Source organism: Sitophilus oryzae, unplaced genomic scaffold, assembly GCF_002938485.1.
Source record: "Sitophilus oryzae breed Bouriz unplaced genomic scaffold, Soryzae_2.0 scaffold_395_pilon_pilon, whole genome shotgun sequence".
Taxonomy (NCBI): domain Eukaryota; kingdom Metazoa; phylum Arthropoda; class Insecta; order Coleoptera; family Curculionidae; genus Sitophilus; species Sitophilus oryzae.
Window position 1 is genome coordinate 607,291 of NW_022146968.1, and position 18,987 is coordinate 626,277.

Here is an 18,987-nt window from a genome sequence, read left to right on the forward strand (position 1 = left end):
ACGCTTCTTTTTTCTTGGCTGTTGTGCGTCACGTCACAGATTAACAGGCTCACGTTTGCACCACATAATCTGCAGACCACTAGGTAGACCGGTCGTAGAAATGTATGTTATACAACTTGTAGTCAATCTACACAAATATTATCAAAAACTTTTTTTCTTTTAAAATTGTGGTTCAGATTTTAGTAAAAGTGAAGGGGTCAGGTAAAATGGCAAAACTTAAATTTGATATGAGTTTTTAGTTTTTAACTAATATAGTGGCGAATTACAAAATTCTTTTCAATGAAAATTAATGAGTTAAATAAAATAATTTAATAAATTACTAGCTTTTTTCACGACTACGTTCGCGTTACACCTCGAATCGTTCATGCATTGATTTAAATGATTTTTACTTCTTTATAGAGAGCTAGTGAGCATAGATGTTTTTATTTTTCATCTTTTTTTTATTTATTAAGACTAATACTAATACTTTTATAGGTTATTTTTTATTCTTTGAAGGATAATTGAGTGAAGATATATTTCGTTATGATGTCACTAAATAAACCCTTCTATAAAATTTATACAGTAATACCCCGGACTTACGCGATAGGTGGGACTGAGCGCTATCCGCGTAAGTCGAATTCGCGTAAGTCGGGGTACAATTTTGCATATAAAGACATACAAAGTATGTTTAATTGGGACTGGAGACTAAATAAAACAATAATTTAGGAAATAATTAGTATCTAATTCTAAATAATATGACAATACAATATACAAACTATATTAATAGAGTGTATAAACACAATCCGAAGTTATTTTGATGTAGAAGGTTTCATAAATTGTAACAAAGTCGTCTGACGAGTCAATGATTTTTTCTTCTCCCGTAATATCTCCTCGTAGCATCCTAGTAATTTTTTTATTCCATGTTTTGTAACAAAACTGCGCTCTTCATTGGAGTCTATGCTTTCCAAAATTGTTAACCCTTTTTCAATCGAACTGAGGGCTTCTGTCAAGTTTCCAACTGTCATTTGATCTTCTAATTGAACTGGATCCAAAGAATCATGATTATCAATTTCTTCCTCTTGTTCACGCATTGTTATGAGCTCATCAATTGTAAGCTCCTCATTGTGTGAATCCAACAGCTCTTGAACATCATCACTATCCACTTCTAAATTTATTTGTCTACCAAGTTCGACAACGTCTTTGATCACATTGCAAATTTCATCAGGCCCTGACACTAATTCCGCCTGAGTCATAGTGGAGAAAAAAAATGGACAGAGTTTTTTCCAGACGCCATTTAAAGTTTTTTGTGAAATTTCATTCCAAGATTCTCCAATGATTCTCACTGCTTCTAAAACGTTGAATTGTTTCCAAAATTCTTTAACAGAGAGCTCGTTGTTTTGTCTCATAGCTTCATGCAGATGTGCAAACGATCGTCTCGTGTAATAAGCTTTGAATGTTTTGATAACGCCCTGGTCCATCGGTTGAAGCAAGCTGGTTGTATTTGGTGGCAAAAATTCAACTTTCACACGTGGGTCGAAACTAGTTAAAGTAGCAGGAGGATGACCTGGCGCGTTGTCGATTAATAGCATCACTTTAAACGGGATTTGTTTAGACTGGCAATAACGTTCGACTTCAGGTATGAAGTGATGACCAAACCAGTCTTCAAAAAGGGAGGCCGTCACCCAAGCTTTACGATTCGACTTCCAAATCACGGGCAAACCAGCTTTAGATTTGTTTTTCAATGCTCTTGGATTTTCCGAGCGATAAACTAAGAGAGGTTTTAATTTAAAGTCACCAGCTGCATTCGCGCCAAGCATCACTGTCAATCGATCTTTGGCGGCCTTAAAACCTGGAAAAGTTTTCTCTTCACGCGCAATAAAAGTTCTTTTAGGCATCTTCTTCCAAAATAGGCCAGTTTCATCTACGTTGAATATGGTTTGGCTGGTATAGCCACCTTCATTTATCATAGCTTTGAGTTTCTCTGGATAGAGAGATGCTGCCTCTTTATCTGCACTTGCCGCCTCTCCACTTTCTGCAATGCTATGCCAGTTACAGCGACTTTTGAACCGGCTGAACCAACCGTTACTGGCTTTAAACGTTTCATCTTTAGCCATCTCCCCAGCTTCTTCTTTTAATTTCTCAAAAATTTGTTTAGCTTGAAAGCACACCGTGTTCTGATCAATAGGACAATTTTTCACACTTACTTGATTATCACACCATAATTTTAACAATGTTTCCATTTCAGCGATAATACCATGCCGTTTACGAATGATGCTTGAATTCAAAGACTGAGCATTTTTCACAGCTTCGAGAATTTTTTCTTTACTTTTCGTAATTGATCTGACTGTCGATTCCGGAAGTTCATACTTCTTCGCTAAATCACAAATTTTTATTTTTGCATCGTAGTCTTTAATAATGTTAAGTTTACACTCCAAAGATAATGTTTTTCTCTTCTTGTTTAAAGCAAAAGAGTCGGTTCTACTTCGTTTGGATGCCATAGTACTTAGTAAATATCTCAGGTCGTCGCACAACGCACAAAAAAACACAAAATCGTAACTTATGTACCTACGCGCCGATTCCGCACTACACGTATGTGCTTGTTGTAAACTGAACGAATAATAATGCGGGCGGGGGGAGTCAGAAACAAACGCCGCCGCTTGACCTTGACTGCACGGCGTTCAAACAAAAAACGAATAGACGAGAAAATTAAATCGCGTAACTCCGAATTCGCGTAAGTCGAGGTAGCGTAAGTCGGGGTATTACTGTATTGCATTTTCGTACAGCAAACTTTTATTCCCTATTTTACTCCTTAAGGGTATAAATTTCATAAATTCGCTTTACCTTTGTGCCAATTTTTATGTGTATAATCCAGAGGTCAGCAAGTTTTATATAAATTTTACTAACTTTACCCATTTGCTTGATGAATTTCAAAATTTCTTCTAATTCCTTTTGTGTAGGATTTCATTCTTCTAGACCAAATAGTAAGGAATTTTCATACAACAAACTGTTCGAGATAATTTTACTCTCTAAGAGGATGAATTTCCTAAAATCGCTTTGTGTTGCTAATTCACTCTAATGTCGTTTAAACGAACCTTTGTGCTAATATTTATGTATCTAAAGCTGGCGGCATGAACTTAAGCCCCAATTATAGATTGAAAACGTTGCGGTTCGACGCCCGACGTTACGGTCGGTGAAAAGTTCGTTTATACGCAGGATGTTTTGTTGATTATAAATTTTTCGGTTGTTGTTGCGGTTGACGTTTTACGTCCAAAAGTTAACCAACTTTTAACTTCGACAGGAACGTTGACCTTGAAACGTTAGTAATAGCCAATAGAAATGACTTTTTTAGCGCCTCTATTTAAAAAAAAATGCGGTGGCGGCGATTCGAGCGATCATAACATAACCTCACAATTGTTTCAGTTTCTTTTTGGAAAGTAGGTATGAATTTTCGAAATTTTCTTTAGAAAATGCAGGAAAAAGGTGATTTATATTAAAATTTAGTACTTTGTAGGTGTTTCTATTTTGTTATTGGTGCCTATTGTTGTGAACTGTGAAAATGGAGGTCTTGGAAGACACTAGAGTTGGTATGTATACTAAACAATGTGCAGAAAGATATAATTATAAATTTTATATATTATTTTTTATAGATATACACCTTTTTCTTTCCCTAGTAGAAGGATTTAAACACTTATACGACATCAAACATAAAGACTATAAAGATGGTCAGAAAAAAGAAAATAGCTGGAGGGAAATAGGCACCGCTATGGACATATCAGGTAACATATTTTATGTAAGAAACATACTAAATAAAAGACTAGTTACATAATAACACCAATATACTAATAATTAGTATTATAATGTATACTTATTTTTAGTTGAAGAAGCCAAACGGATATGGAAACTCCTTCGGGATACATATGTTAGGAAGAAAAAAGCTGAACCATCTGGTTCACAAGGTGGCCTTGCTAGGCCTTGGCCTTATATGCAGGCCATGCAGTTTTATGATTCGTGCAGGGTACAGAGAAGGTACACAAAATAATTATTGAAATTATTTAGTACATACCTAAATATATTTTATTATTTTTAGAACAGTCTCGAACGTAAAATTACCGATTTCTCGGCCAAGTACCTGCGCAACTGCCTCTACTAGCACCTCTACAGTATGGGACAGCATGTCCACAATTGTCAGCTCTTGTGCCGAAACTCAATCTCAGGCTCAAGACTCTCAACTTGTAGAAGAGAGTGAAAATACTATCGAAAAAGAACAAGTGGTAAAGGAGACAGAAAAGAGTAAGCTAGCACTAGAAGATGGAATAGGTACCTATTCGGAGTACAAATTTCTAACTAAATGTTGATTTAAAAAAAATAATATATCTAACAGGACACTTCCGAAAAAGAAAAGTCCAGGCAAATGGATCTGAAATAAATGAAATTGTTGGGTTGGCTAAAACAATAGTTAGCAATATGAACAGCACTGTGGGTCCTATAAATGCAGCCTTTGGGAAATTTGTCTCTATCAGGCTTGATGAGATGTCATCTGAAATTGCCAAACAAAAAAGACTGAGGATTATGGAGATTTTGGAAGATTAAGTTTAGTAACAATAAGTATAATATACAGGGTCCGGCAATAGTGCTTAGGAGCTACATCCTAGAATAAAAAACTTGAGAATTTTGTTTAAGTGCAAACCTAAAGTATATACCAGGATGTATTTCACGAAAATATTTTAACTTCTATAGGGTGGCTCAAAAAAGTGTGAGTGGACCTGGATGATTTTTTTTTAAATGGAACACCCTGTATATTATTGCATTTTTGGCTTTCTTTCAGATCACTTTACATAACCCTAAGATATGAATAAATAAATTTCGATAGTTTCAGAGATATTAAATAATCAGTCCAAAATATATATTTTTTCAGCCCTTCTTAAAAAATTATTAAAAATACAAGAACTGTTCTGAAATCAAGACTATTTTGAAATTATTTTACTTTTTATGTGGTCTGTACTTACTTTGTCAAAAACATGTAATTCATAAAGAACTGTTCCCTGAAATTCAAGATTCTTTTAGGTATTTCATTATATGTTGGTATTTTTTTGGTTATAAAATGGAACATATTGTGATGCTCAGCGATGCCAACTTTACAAATATAAAATACATTTTCAGCGTGAAGAAGCAACATTTGAGAATTAGAGGAACATTTTAGCGATCGGCAATTTTAACGGTTTCTTCGCAGATATTTGCAATTTTATATTTCATATGGCATTTTCCACATTTTTTATCAAAGCCACCCAATGATTTTTCTCTCGTATTTTACCATTGAAAGCGCCATATGAAATAATACTGCGTGTATCTGCGAAACCGTTAAGAAATTTTGAAATACTCTAAATACAAAAATGTTGTTCATTTTTTAACTCCCTTGATCTAATAAAAAATAATATATAGGTGTTCCATTTAAAAAAAACAAAGAAAAAATATTTTATATTTTAGAAAGTTTGGGGGTAAATATTGAACATCCTGTATGATTTGCATGATTACCATATTTATAGCAAAGTAAGAACAGACCATCTAAAGTAAATACCTAATATACTTTGATTTCAGAACAGTTCCTGTATTTTTAATAATTTTTTAAAAAGACTTGAAAATATATATATTTTTGATTTATTTTTTAATATCTCTGAAACTATCGAAATATATTTATTCATATCTTAGGGTTATGTAAAGTGATCTGAAAGGAAGCCAAAAATGCAATAATATACAGGGTGTTCCATTTAAAAAAAATCATCCAGGTCCACTCACACTTTTTTGAGCCATCCTATAGAAGTTTACATATTTTCGTGAAATACATCCTGGTATATACTTTAGGTTTGCACTTAAACAAAATTCTCAAGTTTTTTATTCTAGGAGCTACAGATGCCCGACGCACTATTGCCGGACCCTGTATTCTACACTCACCGGCAAAAAAAACCGGCCACTAAAAACTAGTCCCAATTTCAAAGTTGGATTTCTCGCGAACCACTCATTAGATTTTAATGATTTTTTTTTAAATTGTAAATTAATTCCTTCTTAACGGATGCTACGTCAGCAATTTTTATTCCAAATTTATTTTGAGCATATACAAGGCACAACTATAAGACGAAGTTTTTCGCCCAAACTTTGTAACACCCTGTAGGGTGCAGCAGCTGTAGTAGCTATTGCTACATCAAATCACATTGTAGCGTCATCTTTTGTGAGCATTTTGTTTTTTTAATCACGAAATTATCTCTGTTTGTATTGGAGGTACGCTGCTTTAAAACAAACGCCTCGAAAAAAGCTTTAAAATCAAATCAAACATCAGAACGTAGACGTAAACTAACTAAAACATGAAAATTAAAAAAAAAAGGTAAAGAAATTTTAAGGGACTAATATCTAGTAACCACTCTGGTGAAATTTCCCGTTTCCATATACCGATTCCAGGCATCCTGGACTGTTGTTCAAAATATACTCAGGGTATCGGAGACATAACGTTGACTTCGGCCATCCTCAATTAAAGCCACAATACGAGCAAAATTCGTTTTAAAACAGCATATCTCCAATACAAAAAGAGATAATGTGATGATTAAAAAAACAAAATGCTCACAAAAGATGAGGCTATAATGTGATTTAATTTGGCAATAGCTACTACCGCTGCTGCACCCTACAGGGTGTTACAAAGTTCGGGCAAAAAACTTCGTCTTATTGTTGTGCCCTGTATATGCTCAAAATAAATTCGGAATAAAAATTTCTGACGCAGCATCCGTTAAAAAGGAATTAATTTACAATTTAAAAGAAAAATCATCAAAATCGAATGAGCGGTTCGCGAGAAATCCGACTTTGAAATTGGGTCTAGTTTTTAGTGGCCGGTTTTTTTTGCCGGTGAGTTTACAATATTTTAAGTTTTGATGTTACCTATATTAAGTATATACAGCGTGTCCCAGTGACATTTTACTGTGAAATTAGTAATAAACTTTTTTCCTATTTGGTAAGATCACAGATAATATGTGGTAAGATGTCACTGGGACATGCTATACATACATAAGTTTTTGAGTTTGGTTTTTTTTATTCATAAGAATTTTTATTTGTGTTGTCCATACATCTAATTTAATATTTCTATAATAAGACTGAAGGCCTGTGATTTTTGTAATATACTTAGTAATATAAGAATACAGGTAGACACTGTTGGCATAGCCGTTTTTCGTTTTTAGCATGCATGTTTCTGCAGGTTAATATTTTTTGAAATGTTGTTTTTATAAAAGATAATAAATTATATATGTATAATAAATAAAACAAAAGTATGTGAAAAATGGTTTTTAATTATTTTAAGTAGATAGGTAGTTTAAAAAATTCAAAAATTTAAAAATACAAAAATCAAAAATTATCTACAGTATGTCCACGGATAGAGGTCCCAGAAGGTGAAAAGGACTAAAAATTGCAATGAAAAAATGAAATTTTTAGTCCATTTTACCTCTTGGAACATCTTTCCATGGAGATACTGTATATATTCAAAGCCAAATTAAAAACAATCCATTATCTATAAGGTAAACAAAAACTTAATATGGAAATATAAAGTTAATTTGCAGCAAAAACAGTACCTCTATTGAGTACATGGTCGTACTGCCAAGGCAATTCACCAACCTCAGAGACGAAATAGTCTGCTACACTATTTCTCAGTTGGTAGAGGTATCGTACCGCATTATTGTTGGCTAGTCTACCAACTGATCTAAGTGGAGTGGTTTCCTCTCGCCAAATGCCATCGTTCTGATCTCCATTGTCAGTGTAACCTGCTGGATTATATTTTTGGCTTTTTGATAAGCAATAGTTGTGTAAAACAACACATGCCTTGACTATGGTATCCACATTTGGAGGGTCTGCAATTATGGTGGTTTTTAAAATTCGCCATCTAGCAACCAAGATTCCGAAGGCGTTTTCAATAGTCCTACGAGCTCTGGAAAGTCTATAATTAAATATTCTTTCTCTCACAGAAAGATTGGTGCCTCCAAAGGGTCGAAATATATATTTTTTTAGGGGGAAGGCTTCATCTGCTACTAAGACATAGGGCATTTTAAAAGTGGTATTTTCCAATTCCTCTGGAGGAGGGATGTTTAAATGACCCTTTTCCAGAAGCTCCTTAAAAAGCATATTGTGAAAAATTCCACCATCACTTGCACTTCCAAGAGAACCCACATCCACCATGATAAATCTATAATTGGCATTGCAGATTGCCATCAATACCGTGCTGAAATGTTTTTTATAATTAAAAAAGGCAGAGCCTGAATTAGGTGGGGCTTGTATTGAAACATGCTTCCCATCCAGGGCTCCTAGGCAGTGAGGGAAATTCCAAACATCTTCAAAATCTTTGGCAATAGCTTTCCATTTTTCAATGCTGTGGGGTAGCTCCAAATAATCATTTTTCAAACTATCCCAAATTGCCTCGCAAGTTGTATAAATAATGTCCCGAACTGTAGTTTTTCCCATTTGGAATGACCATGCCAAACTTTGCATTGAGTCGCCGTGGGCCAGGTAGCGTAAAGTAATGCAAAGTCTTTGTTCGGCTCCAATTCCCCTCTTAATTTTTCTTTTTTTAATCTTATCATGAATTAATGCCAGCAATGCATTAAAACTATTATCAGACATTCGAGTCCACTTAAAAAATTCTTCGGGGTCCTTCTTTTTAATGTTCTTAAAATAATTAAAAGAATTTTCTCGTGATAGATTTACAGGGCGAATGCTCCACCTCCTGGGTCTCCGTTCTTTCTGATTCTGGCTGAGCTTCAGTGCCAAACAACACAATAACAGGGCTAAAACTCCAACCGATATCTCATCATCGTGTACATCCATTTTTTTTTAAAGCCAAGAAAAAAAATCTTTTTAATTTTGCTAACTAAAATACTACCTAATTATTGGTATAATAATAATTTTTAAATTCTTCAATGACATTCATTGATTGAATAAATAAGGTTAGGTTGAAAATGTTAACTAAAACGTTTTATATCTATAACTAACAACAAATTACCGTCGTTATCGTTCAACGTCAACCGCAACGTCGAACCGCACCGTTTTCAATCTATAATTGGGGCTTTACTCTAAAATATCTAAAAACGTAATATATTATCTAACTGACACACCACTGACAATGACAAATAATTTGTGTGTGTAGGTGTTTTTCAGGTATCATGTTAGTATTTCTAGTCGTTTTACACAAAAGAAATAGCCATTAAAAAGCACTATAAAATATTTCATAACAAATCTACACATATATACCTTTCATTTAAAAAAAGAATCATCAAGATTGGTAAAGCGGTTTCGGCGGGATGGATGCAACAAAAAACCCCTTTGAGCTTTTATATATGTATGGATTAATTATTTTTCTAAACATGTTTTACTTTGCAAATTTTTATAAATATTCAGACTCGCCAATATCGTACTCCACCGTGTCCAGCCTGTTTACTGCGTAGGCCGATTCCTCTTCGGCGGCGTCGTTACCCTGGCCGAAGGAAGAGTCTTGAAGACGCTCGTCCGCGCATAGGAATAAGTTGACTGCGTAGCGTATTGCGTATTAATCGATTCTGAAACTTTCTATCTCGTGTATAACATGTTACGCAAGTTTATTATTTTAATCTCGATTTTGGCCAGATAAATGTGTGAAATGCCACCTGAATATCTTCCGCCATGACAGGTTTTTACTTTTTTTGTTATGGTAAAGTGGATTTGTATAAACTTTATTCAATAACGTATATTTTTTCCTCCATTAGTGATTTTTTAGTTTTAAGCTTGAAAATTAAGTATAACATTTTAGAAAAAGAAACACTGTAATATTTAAAAGAATAAGAAGAAATTAGTCTTATTTTGAAAAGGAAAATATAGAAAAACTCTTTCTATAGAAAAAAGTCTTTATGCTGGAACCAGAATCCGGTGACATATATTACGGTCTCACCGGAAACATTACTAATTACTTCCGCTGCATAACTTGGAAGAATATCTACTTTTAATAATGAACACCCCAGAAATACGCCAGTAAAAACATTTATTATTTGAGATTAAAACTCGAGTTAAATTATAAATATTAGTTACCTATGTTGTTATAGCTTTTATAGGCCTGTTTAACGACTTAATAAGTTACCTGGCGAAAAAATCTGTGCGCGTACCTACCACTATTGTTACAGGTTAATTCGTTAAGAAATATGTTACACAAGTTAAAAACCCTAAAATTTTAATGGTATTACTTGTGCATTATTGGTCTTATAATGTAATTTGTTGGAATTATATCTTCTTAAATATAATTAGACTTTTTAACGACTTTTAAGTTACCTAGGAAAAATCTGTGCATGCACCTACCAGTATTGTTTGTGGTATTGTTACAGGTTAATTCGTGGAAACAAATGTGTTACATATTATTCGTGGTATTAGTGGTATTATATTGAATCAGCTCGGCATTAGTGGGGCATTATATAAGAAATTTTGGTATTTAATTTGTATTTTTGGCATTACTTTTGGCATTAGTATACAGACATTTGTCAGCAGTTTACTCCTTGTAGATAATCAAAAAGTTTTTGATAAAATTTGCTTTTTTATGTCAGATCATTTCTATGAAAAATTACATTAGATTTTTATTAAAGATGCTGGAGTAATTATATAAAACATTGACTAATAAAGCTTGTCCATTTTAAATAAGGGGTCACCGAAGTTCATCCTCCTTGGAGTGTTTGGGTTAAGGGGTATAATAAATTAATCGTTGTTTTATGATAAAAACCATAAAACATTTATTTGTGAGTAAAATAATGCAATGGTTGGATATCTCTCCTTTATAATTAGGTGACTAAAATTACACTAAAATAATTAGAAAAATCTTGTACTTATTTAGTAATTACGTCAATATTAATTAATTGACTTTCTAGTCTATTTTATTTTATGTACAAATATATTATTAAATTTTAAGCATTAAGTAATATAACACTTTGTGCCCTGTTATATCGTAAGAGGTTACGAAATATACTCCTGGTTACACCCTTACGAAAACAGTGTAAGGGGTGTAAATAAATGTATAATCACTGTTTTATAATAAAAACTATAAAACATTTTTTTATTTGTGAGATTAAATAAACAAAAACAATGCATTGGTTAAAATAAGTACATTCAATACATATGTATGTGTTATAACATAATATAGCCATTACTATTATACTATTATTATTAAAATAATATGTAGTGTGGCTTATATTTCTTTAACGAATTAACCTGTAACAGACATTTATATGCCCAGTATATTTTTGTTTAACAAACCAATCATTAGAAAATCCAAAACCTACCGTTATAGGAGGTATAAGATGATTAAACTTATATAATGACAAACTACTTATCGGATAACAAATTAATTACTACTGTCAGCTAGTTCACCACTGTCTAGGTAGAATATACCTAGAGTACCTACACCTACCTATGATGTAGGTAGATTAAAGCTTATTTTGACGTTACTCTCACTTCGGTGTCACAAGCTGAATTTTTCAGGCATGGAAGTACAGTACATGATATGGGGACCCTTATTCCGAAAGTAGTACAAAAATTAGACCGGGTAAAAGGGCACTATCATCAAAAATCGATATATTATCAATACCACCGTATAGAGAAAACAAATACTCTATTTTTGATCCAGTACACAATAAAATCTTCGTAGGGAGTAATTTTTATAATTATTTACAAAAAAACATTTCCATTAGCGCTTATGACCAAAAAAAACTTTAAACATGAATAATCATTTCAATCATGCGAAAATTTGGTTTAAAAATAGATTTTTTTAATATAACTTTCATTTAACGAAAAGCGAAGGCCTAAATGAAAAAAGAAACAATTTAAAAAGTTTCGCTTATGTCTTTGACAAGGTATCAAAGCAAACCCCATATTTTTGCTTTTAAACTAAAAGATATATCAATAAACAATTAGCGATGTAATGGTTTTTGCGCGCGCTGGCCGACTGCCGCCGCTGCGCCGAGATTTCCTATACCCTTGTATATCGATGGCTTAAGTGCAAAATGTCGTAAGCCCAGTCACCCACTTTTTACAGGAGCAATAAAAAACTCTTTATTTTTTTGAAAACGCGCTATAGCTCGAATATTTTAATGTTATGCTCAAGTTTAATTAAGAATATATTTTTAGAATATAAAAGAATTATAATTTTTCTCTTCTTAAAAAAGCGAGGCGTGATACGACATTTGTTTTTTTAGTTATTGGTGGAATACGACATTTTAGTAAATACGAAGGAAATACGAAAAATAAACTAATTGAAAAACTAATAAAATGTTTTATTAGAAAAATAAACACGTTTTAAATGAAAAACTTAACTCTTAAGTATGTTTAAATATTTATATAATATTATATTACTATTATGTATTTAATCTTTGTTTTTGTCGCAGAAAGGAATGTCTTCATAGAATTTCTTAACTTCGTGTGGCAATACTTGCGTCAGTTCTTGTAGGTGATTATATTTTTGCCTAGTTATTGGAACTCTCTGCTTATATAATGGTCGTTCTATTAAAGGTTTGACCGAGTTATTTGGTCTTACTGGCAGTGGGATATAATCTTCCTGACTATAGTCAATTTTATAGTAAATAATCCCATCTGGCGAATACCTCAAACACTTCAAATCGTTCACTGTGGGATCATCCTTCTTTTTACCAGGACGAATAGATTGATAGGTAAAATTTTCCTTTAGATCATATTTAATGAAATATTCATGAGTTAAGTAGTGTGCTTCAAAGGGGAAAGGATTCTTTCTTGCTTCTCTAATTATCATTGGGTATTGGCTTGGGATATGAATTTCTTTTCCTTTTAACTTTCTCTCAATCAAGGCATGAGCGGAATCTACCTCCATTTGGGTGTGACCCTTTTCCAAAAACTTTTGGAAAATGGTCACACCTTGTTCTACTGCCAGATTTAAAAGGGCGTTAGCTAGTACGGCATTCCTATTCTGATATCCACACCCGTCCGAATAAATAATTATAGTTTTTTTTTCTTCCATGCAGAATTGTTCTAGATGTTTTACAATACAGGTGGTAAAAATTGACGAGACTAGTTCACCTTCTGTTTCGTTCCAGCAATAGTTAACACAGTGATGAGTGCTTAAATTATAAATAGAAAAGTTATGGACTTGCAATTTGCTCTTAAAGTAAAGCTTACTGGCATAGAGCATTGGACAAAGCTTTACTGCCTGCACGTCCATCGTGAACACGTAACATTCTTTCCTTGTCGCGGCTTCCTTATCTCTTTTCTTCTCGTTTCTGGCTTGTTCTTTTCTTTCTATATGATTTTTGTATTGTTCTTCTGTGGTGTTTCCTACCTTGTAAGAGCAGCAAAGATCACATTGATCTTTTTTTGGTCTGTGGATTGCGATATTCATTTCACTCAATGTATCCATAAAAGTACAAATCGAAAGCGGGCAATTTTGTTGCTGTTCACAGTGTTCCTTATACAGATTGTAAACTTCAGTTTTATTTTTAAAGTTTTCCTCTAAGTATAGCTTCTTAGTGTCGACTCTACAATAATGCGATGGTAGCTTCGGTATAGAATAAATGAATTGTATCATCAGATCTTTGTTTTTCTTATTGTCCAGCTGCTTATTTGTTGGTAGTTTTTGTTTCGATTCTACAATAGAATCAGATTTTGGCATTCCGTGTGTTCTTGGACTTGTTACCCATTCTCTTACAGTTCTTTCTTTAACTCCCAAAGTATTGAGGTACATTTTTTTGCAGACTTTAAGTTTCTCGTTATTTCCTACTTGTAAATAGTAAATAAAAGTTCCCTTTCTTCTGGAGTCTCCTTGAACATAACAGCGCTCCTTTTCTTTATAAATAACAAGAGATCTTATGTAGTTTTTTTGTCATTCCAACTTAGATTCCAAAATGCATCAAAGATTTCCTTTCTGACTTCTTGATTTATTTTGCTGCAAGACCTTGCAATAGAGTTACAGTTACACACATCACCTAATTTCCTAGCTGCTCTTTTTACTCTTTTCCCTTGGTTATCTCTTACAATAGATTTATATTCTTTTCCCTCCATTCTCAATCTTTTATTAATTTGCCTTTTCCATGTCGACGTGTTACCTTTCCTTTTTCTTTTATTAATATTTTTTCTATTTTGGTGTAAATCAGTCTCATCTTCTGTACTGCTATTTCCTGAACCCTCTGGCACATAGCTGTTTTCACTTTCAAAATTAACTTCTTCATTGTAATTGGTTGACTCCTTTTCTTGTGGATTCAGGATGTTTTTTTTTTTACGACTTTCTAGAACTTTCTATACTACTATTTAAAATTATATCTACCTCCACTAGAGGCATTTCCTTGGTAGATGTCTCATTGCTGGACACATAAGCCTCATCGATAGTAATCATATTTTTCCCTTCATTTTCTCCAACCTGAAATTTGAATATTAATTTTATTTTTGCAATTTGTAATTTTATAGCGTTCGCCATTTTACCTGAGCTGGTAATAATTCTTCAAAAGCGCTTTGTTCTATTTGGATATTTTTCGACCTCATAGAAGGATCATCGATTACTATGTATTCCGATAAACTGTTGTCTATAAGATTAATATCCTCAAACACTATAGGGATGTCATCAAACGTGTGGGGACCAACAGACTCATATAGTTCTCTTTTTAAAGCAGCTCCATTTGAAATATTTCTTTCACTGTTTCCTTTACTGACCTCTGTCAGTGATGATGTAGATATTGCTAGAGCTAAAATTTTGGCAGACCTGCTAGACATTCTAAAACCATCAAATTAAAAAACTATTATTTTATGTATTACAAATTTAATAAATAGTTGTTTTTCATACAAGACAATAAAACGCTATTTTATCACTGATCGAAAAAAATAATTAATTACTTTAACAGTTTCTATAAAAAACAATGAGTAGTATTTTTTTAACTTTAGATGTTTAAAAAATGTCGTAACCCTAATATACAAGTAATTATTAGAGAAAATTAAAATGTCGTATCCCACTAGGCGTAATTTTCTTATTATGTTCTGGTAACTTTCAAAATAATTTACAAACACGTGTTAAAATCAAAGTCTAAATGAATTAACCTTCAATTATATAAAACTCTATACAATTATTACTTACATTCAAACCACTAAAAATCACTTTTTCGAACACCAACCTGCTTTATGCGCCAAACGTCATTGCTCAACTGTGGCTTACGACATTTGACAAACCAACCGAGACGTCACGATTATACGACATTTGGTTTTGGCGCGTAAAATGATATTTCCAGGCGTATGTGGCTTGCAACAATTTGTCACAATGTGCAGTTTAGGCAACCAAATATATTGGCACCATAAAGCACTTTTCAAAATTTTTGTGGGTTACGACATTTTGCAGTTAAGCCATCGATAAGTCACGAATATTTTACACCGCAAGTTATAATCCCCGCGCTAATCCTGTTGAACGTCAAAATAGAGTAGTGAAAACGATGCTTCGAACATATGTTAAACAGGAAAATCACAGGACGTGGGATGAACATCTACAGGAAATTGGTTGTGCTATCCGAACTTCGCCAAGTGAGACTACAATTGCTTATTTTTAAGCATAATTTTTTTAAAAACTTTTATTATTTTTGGTGGTCATTATGCCTTTAGTTGTGCATAGCAGATTCGCAACAGAAAATATATATCTTTTTTTCACAATGCACCTAAGGTGTATTTACACTTAGTGTTCGTTTTATCGAACGGTATGCCTCCTGAACCAAAATTTTATGAAAAAAAATTATTGTTTTTTGCAACGTTTGCACAAAACATTTTCGGCTTTTTTCTAATTTTTAACGATTTTACCTTTTTTTAGCCTATCTCTCTCGGAACTGATTGATTGCCTAGAAGAAAGTGATGTCACAGAGGGCAACATATATGTTACTCCCCCTCAAGATGGCGAAGATACTGATGTTAACAGTGATTTATCCGATGACGAACACTTCGGAAATATTTCTTATTTGGGCCCTGCAATGTTAAGAGTGGAGAGTGAGTTTGTTCCCGTACTCCCTAACGAAGAAACTGACCACTATGAGTAGGATGATGCTATTCCTCTTGCTACTTTATTTCCCAATGCAACTGAAAACTTTATTATTTATTATATATATTAATTCATTTTCAAAAATCAACCCTCAACATCAAAAAGGAGCAAATAATAATTATATAATTGGACCAATCAAGAACCCAATTTTCAAATAAATCAAGAGTGCACCAGAAAAAATCCACCCAAAGAAGTTTATGAAAAAACGACTCCATTGGAGTTTTTTTACTTGTTTTTCGATGAGGAGGTACTTACCAATATAGAACAACAAACGAATTTATACGCACAACAAAAAAAATCTAATTTGAGTAATGAGTACCCCAGTAAACGTATGTACTGGTCAAACGACAATGACGTGCCACAAATACTTTCAGAAAGTATTCGACTAAATCGGTTTGAGATGATCCTTCGGCACATACATTTAAAACAATTGATAAAGAAAATAAATTATACAAACTGCAGCCGCTCATTGACAAACTAAATGAAAATTTTAAAAAACATGGAGGCCTAGATGAACATCTGAGTATCGACGAGAGCATGATCCCTTATTACGGGAAGCACTTTGCAACGCAGTATATAAAGGGTAAGCCGATACGCTTTGGTTTCAAAAATTGGGCATTGTGTACAAGCAACGGGTATTTAGTAAGTTTTGAAATATATACCGGCAAAAAAATAGTCCCCAAAAAACACCAGAAGAGTTTGGTTTGGGAGGGAGCGTTGTGGACAGGACTGTTTTGGACAGTCAAGGGGAAAGAACAGGTAAGTAACTAAGTAACTAAAGCAAAATCTTAAAATTATATATTCAGTAGCCAGTAAGTAATTCTAATAATATTACTTATTGTTCTGTTCAGAGTACTATCTAACATGGAAAAAGGGAGAATTTAAAAAGAAAAAAAGAGGAAGAAGATAAAAGGGGAAAGTTGCCTAAAATTACCAGCTTCTTTTCTTTTAAGGAGGTGGCAACTGGAAACACTGAAACCCCGAAAACAACGTCTTCAGTGGATATGGTGCTGGATACAGATTTACAGCAGAATAAGGTAAGCGAATTAATAAGCAAAATAGTTCACTATCAGTTTAAAATATTTTGGACTTCGCGATTCTCAGCCATGGGATTTATTACCAATTTAGGCGAAATTTATTTTATTGTTTTTGAATGAAACTTTCATTCATATATAGCGAACATTTTTTTCTCGCGACACTTAAATAACTATTTATCAATTTTTGTCAAATAGTTTTTTTAGTGCATACAAGAGAATGCATTGGAATTAAATGAAGGAGTTCTTCAAATCTCTTGTGATATTTTAAAAGACAATGAAACAACTTCATATCAAGAAAATCAGATTTTTGAAATATTAAAAATGAAGAGATATCTTACAGATCGGGAAAATTATAAAGAAATTATAAAAAGCAGCTCGTTAAAGCGTTTTATTTTAACTTATGGCCCTTGTCGACCTACAGATATAAGTTTTCCCAAAACCGATGACAGGTCCTTTTCTCCTTTTTTTATAATTATAAATCAAAATATGGTATAATTGTTGAGCGTAAGTGGTTATGTCATTCAATAATGTTGGATTGCTGTTACTGTGAGCCTTGCTGGTTATTTGGGAAAGTAGAATGTAGAATGTTTAGGAGGGGAGTTAGTACCTGCGACCTTACAGATCTATTGTGCGTTCCCGTTTCTTGAATTATAACGAGTTATAACCCATCATACAATCTCAAGGCTTTAACAAAAGCCAGTATCTGAGACGGCTCCACAGCGGCCAGCTCTCCATCCTTGACATCAGCCGTACCAAAGTTCATGGCACGAATGGTCGTCGTCTCGGCGCACTCAGTGATGAGGTGTTCAGGTGTTTCCCATATTCCCACAGAATCTGCATTCGCCGTTGTTTCTCAGCTTCAGCCTACTGAGGTGTTCGTTGAGGAGACAGTGTCCTGTTAGAAACCCCGTGACAATCCGAAGATTGTTTTTACTTAAATCAAGGAAAACCTTTGATTTTTCTCGGTCGTAGCTTCTGAGGAACTTTTTCGAGTGTCTTAGACCGTTGGAGGACACCCATTCCAAGTTGCGGTTGGAGTCTTCCACATTCTTCAGTTTCGCTTTCAGTTGGTTACCGCTTGGAAAACAGAACGGTTCTGGTTCAGTTAGTTGTTCGCTCCTTTCCTAGCTAGATCATTTGCTTTTTCATTGCCTTCTATTCCTTGGTGAGCAGGCACCCAGAGTAGGAGGACTTTATTTTCTTTGCCCAACTTGTTGAGCTTCTCTAGGCATTCTTTGACCAACTTCGAATTGATGGTTACTGAGTTGATCGCGTTTAGTGCTGCATGACTATCGGATAGGATGGCAATTTCCTATTTTCGATAGTTCCTATCTAAGATAAATTGTACACATCTTTCGATAGCGTAAATTTCTGCCTGAAGGATACTGGGGTAGGTGCCCATTGGTTCGGAGTATTTGGTTTTCGGCCCAAATACTCCTATCCCTGTCCCTGCTTTGGTTTTGGAAGGCATCAGTATACCATGTTCTGATATGGTCTTTTATATGCTGAGTAAGCGTTTCTTCCTTCCAATCCTTTTTATTACTCAATACTACAGTGAGGTGTTTCTCGAAGTTGTAAATTCTTGGTATGTCATCCACTGGAAGTTGGAGAAGTGGAATTTTCTTTCTGAGGGTGTTCCAAGCCCCTCACCTAAAAATTCTCCCAGTACTGTTTCCATCAATGACCATTCTAATCATTGTCGCAATGTTCTTAATATGCCTGTTCCAAAGAAGTTTACTATCCAGGGTTATTCCTAGATATTTCACTTCCTGTGATGGCAGTATTTCCTTTCCATATAGATGGATTCTTTTCAAGTTTTTCAAACTTCGCTTTCTGGTGAATGGCACAACCGCGGTTTTATCCGAGTTGATACTCAGCCCGACAGTCCTGCACCATCTCTCAGTG

The 18,987-nt window shown here is 33.8% G+C and overlaps 4 protein-coding genes across 9 annotated transcripts; 1 reads left to right on the top strand and 3 right to left on the bottom strand.

Moving 5' to 3' along the window:
- Positions 1 to 788: 788 nt before the first annotated feature.
- LOC115885500 (tigger transposable element-derived protein 1-like) lies at positions 789 to 2,477 on the bottom strand. Its single transcript, XM_030904444.1, has one exon. The coding sequence runs from the start codon at positions 2,475 to 2,477 to the stop codon at positions 789 to 791; it is 1,689 nt and encodes a 562-aa protein (XP_030760304.1).
- A 642-nt stretch (positions 2,478 to 3,119) lies between these two features.
- LOC115885524 (transcription factor Adf-1-like) lies at positions 3,120 to 4,688 on the top strand. Of its 5 annotated transcripts, XM_030904480.1 has the most exons (6): positions 3,120 to 3,417; positions 3,491 to 3,563; positions 3,627 to 3,755; positions 3,855 to 4,005; positions 4,067 to 4,296; positions 4,361 to 4,688. In XM_030904480.1, exons 2-6 carry the CDS (start codon positions 3,536 to 3,538, stop codon positions 4,567 to 4,569), a joined length of 747 nt encoding a protein of 248 aa, XP_030760340.1. In that variant the 5' UTR covers positions 3,120 to 3,417; positions 3,491 to 3,535; the 3' UTR covers positions 4,570 to 4,688. The 5 variants fall into 5 exon arrangements, with proteins under 5 accessions (XP_030760340.1, XP_030760339.1, XP_030760337.1 ...); XM_030904479.1 differs by having other exon boundaries at positions 3,120 to 3,563; XM_030904477.1 differs by having other exon boundaries at positions 3,481 to 3,755.
- A 2,872-nt stretch (positions 4,689 to 7,560) lies between these two features.
- Positions 7,561 to 8,829, bottom strand: LOC115885501. Its single transcript, XM_030904445.1, has one exon. It carries the CDS (start codon positions 8,827 to 8,829, stop codon positions 7,561 to 7,563), a length of 1,269 nt encoding a protein of 422 aa, XP_030760305.1.
- Positions 8,830 to 14,042: 5,213 nt separating this feature from the next.
- Positions 14,043 to 15,545, bottom strand: LOC115885481. Of its 2 annotated transcripts, none has more exons than XM_030904426.1 (3): positions 15,104 to 15,545; positions 14,458 to 14,746; positions 14,043 to 14,395 (listed from the first exon to the last, which is right to left on the bottom strand). In XM_030904426.1, the coding sequence occupies exons 2-3, from the start codon at positions 14,743 to 14,745 to the stop codon at positions 14,255 to 14,257; spliced, it is 429 nt and encodes a 142-aa protein (XP_030760286.1). In that variant the 5' UTR covers position 14,746; positions 15,104 to 15,545; the 3' UTR covers positions 14,043 to 14,254. The 2 variants fall into 2 exon arrangements, with proteins under 2 accessions (XP_030760286.1, XP_030760285.1); XM_030904425.1 differs by having other exon boundaries at positions 14,816 to 15,545.
- Positions 15,546 to 18,987: the final 3,442 nt, after the last annotated feature.

What these genes read in the sequence shown, in the direction of transcription:
- LOC115885500 (XM_030904444.1), bottom strand. Translation starts at nt 2,477, where the DNA reads ATGGCATCCAAACGAAGTAGAACCGACTCTTTTGCTTTAAACAAGAAG.
- LOC115885524 (XM_030904476.1), top strand. Translation starts at nt 3,536, where the DNA reads ATGGAGGTCTTGGAAGACACTAGAGTTGGTATGTATACTAAACAATGT. An exon ending in TCGTGCAGGGTACAGAGAAG is followed by an intron (nt 4,006 to 4,066) that starts GTACACAAAATA and finishes TATTATTTTTAG; the next exon opens with AACAGTCTCGAACGTAAAAT. An exon ending in AGCACTAGAAGATGGAATAG is followed by an intron (nt 4,297 to 4,360) that starts GTACCTATTCGG and finishes TATATCTAACAG; the next exon opens with GACACTTCCGAAAAAGAAAA.
- LOC115885501 (XM_030904445.1), bottom strand. Translation starts at nt 8,829, where the DNA reads ATGGATGTACACGATGATGAGATATCGGTTGGAGTTTTAGCCCTGTTA.
- LOC115885481 (XM_030904426.1), bottom strand. Translation starts at nt 14,745, where the DNA reads ATGTCTAGCAGGTCTGCCAAAATTTTAGCTCTAGCAATATCTACATCA. An exon ending in AAGAATTATTACCAGCTCAG is followed by an intron (nt 14,396 to 14,457) that starts GTAAAATGGCGA and finishes TTCAAATTTCAG; the next exon opens with GTTGGAGAAAATGAAGGGAA.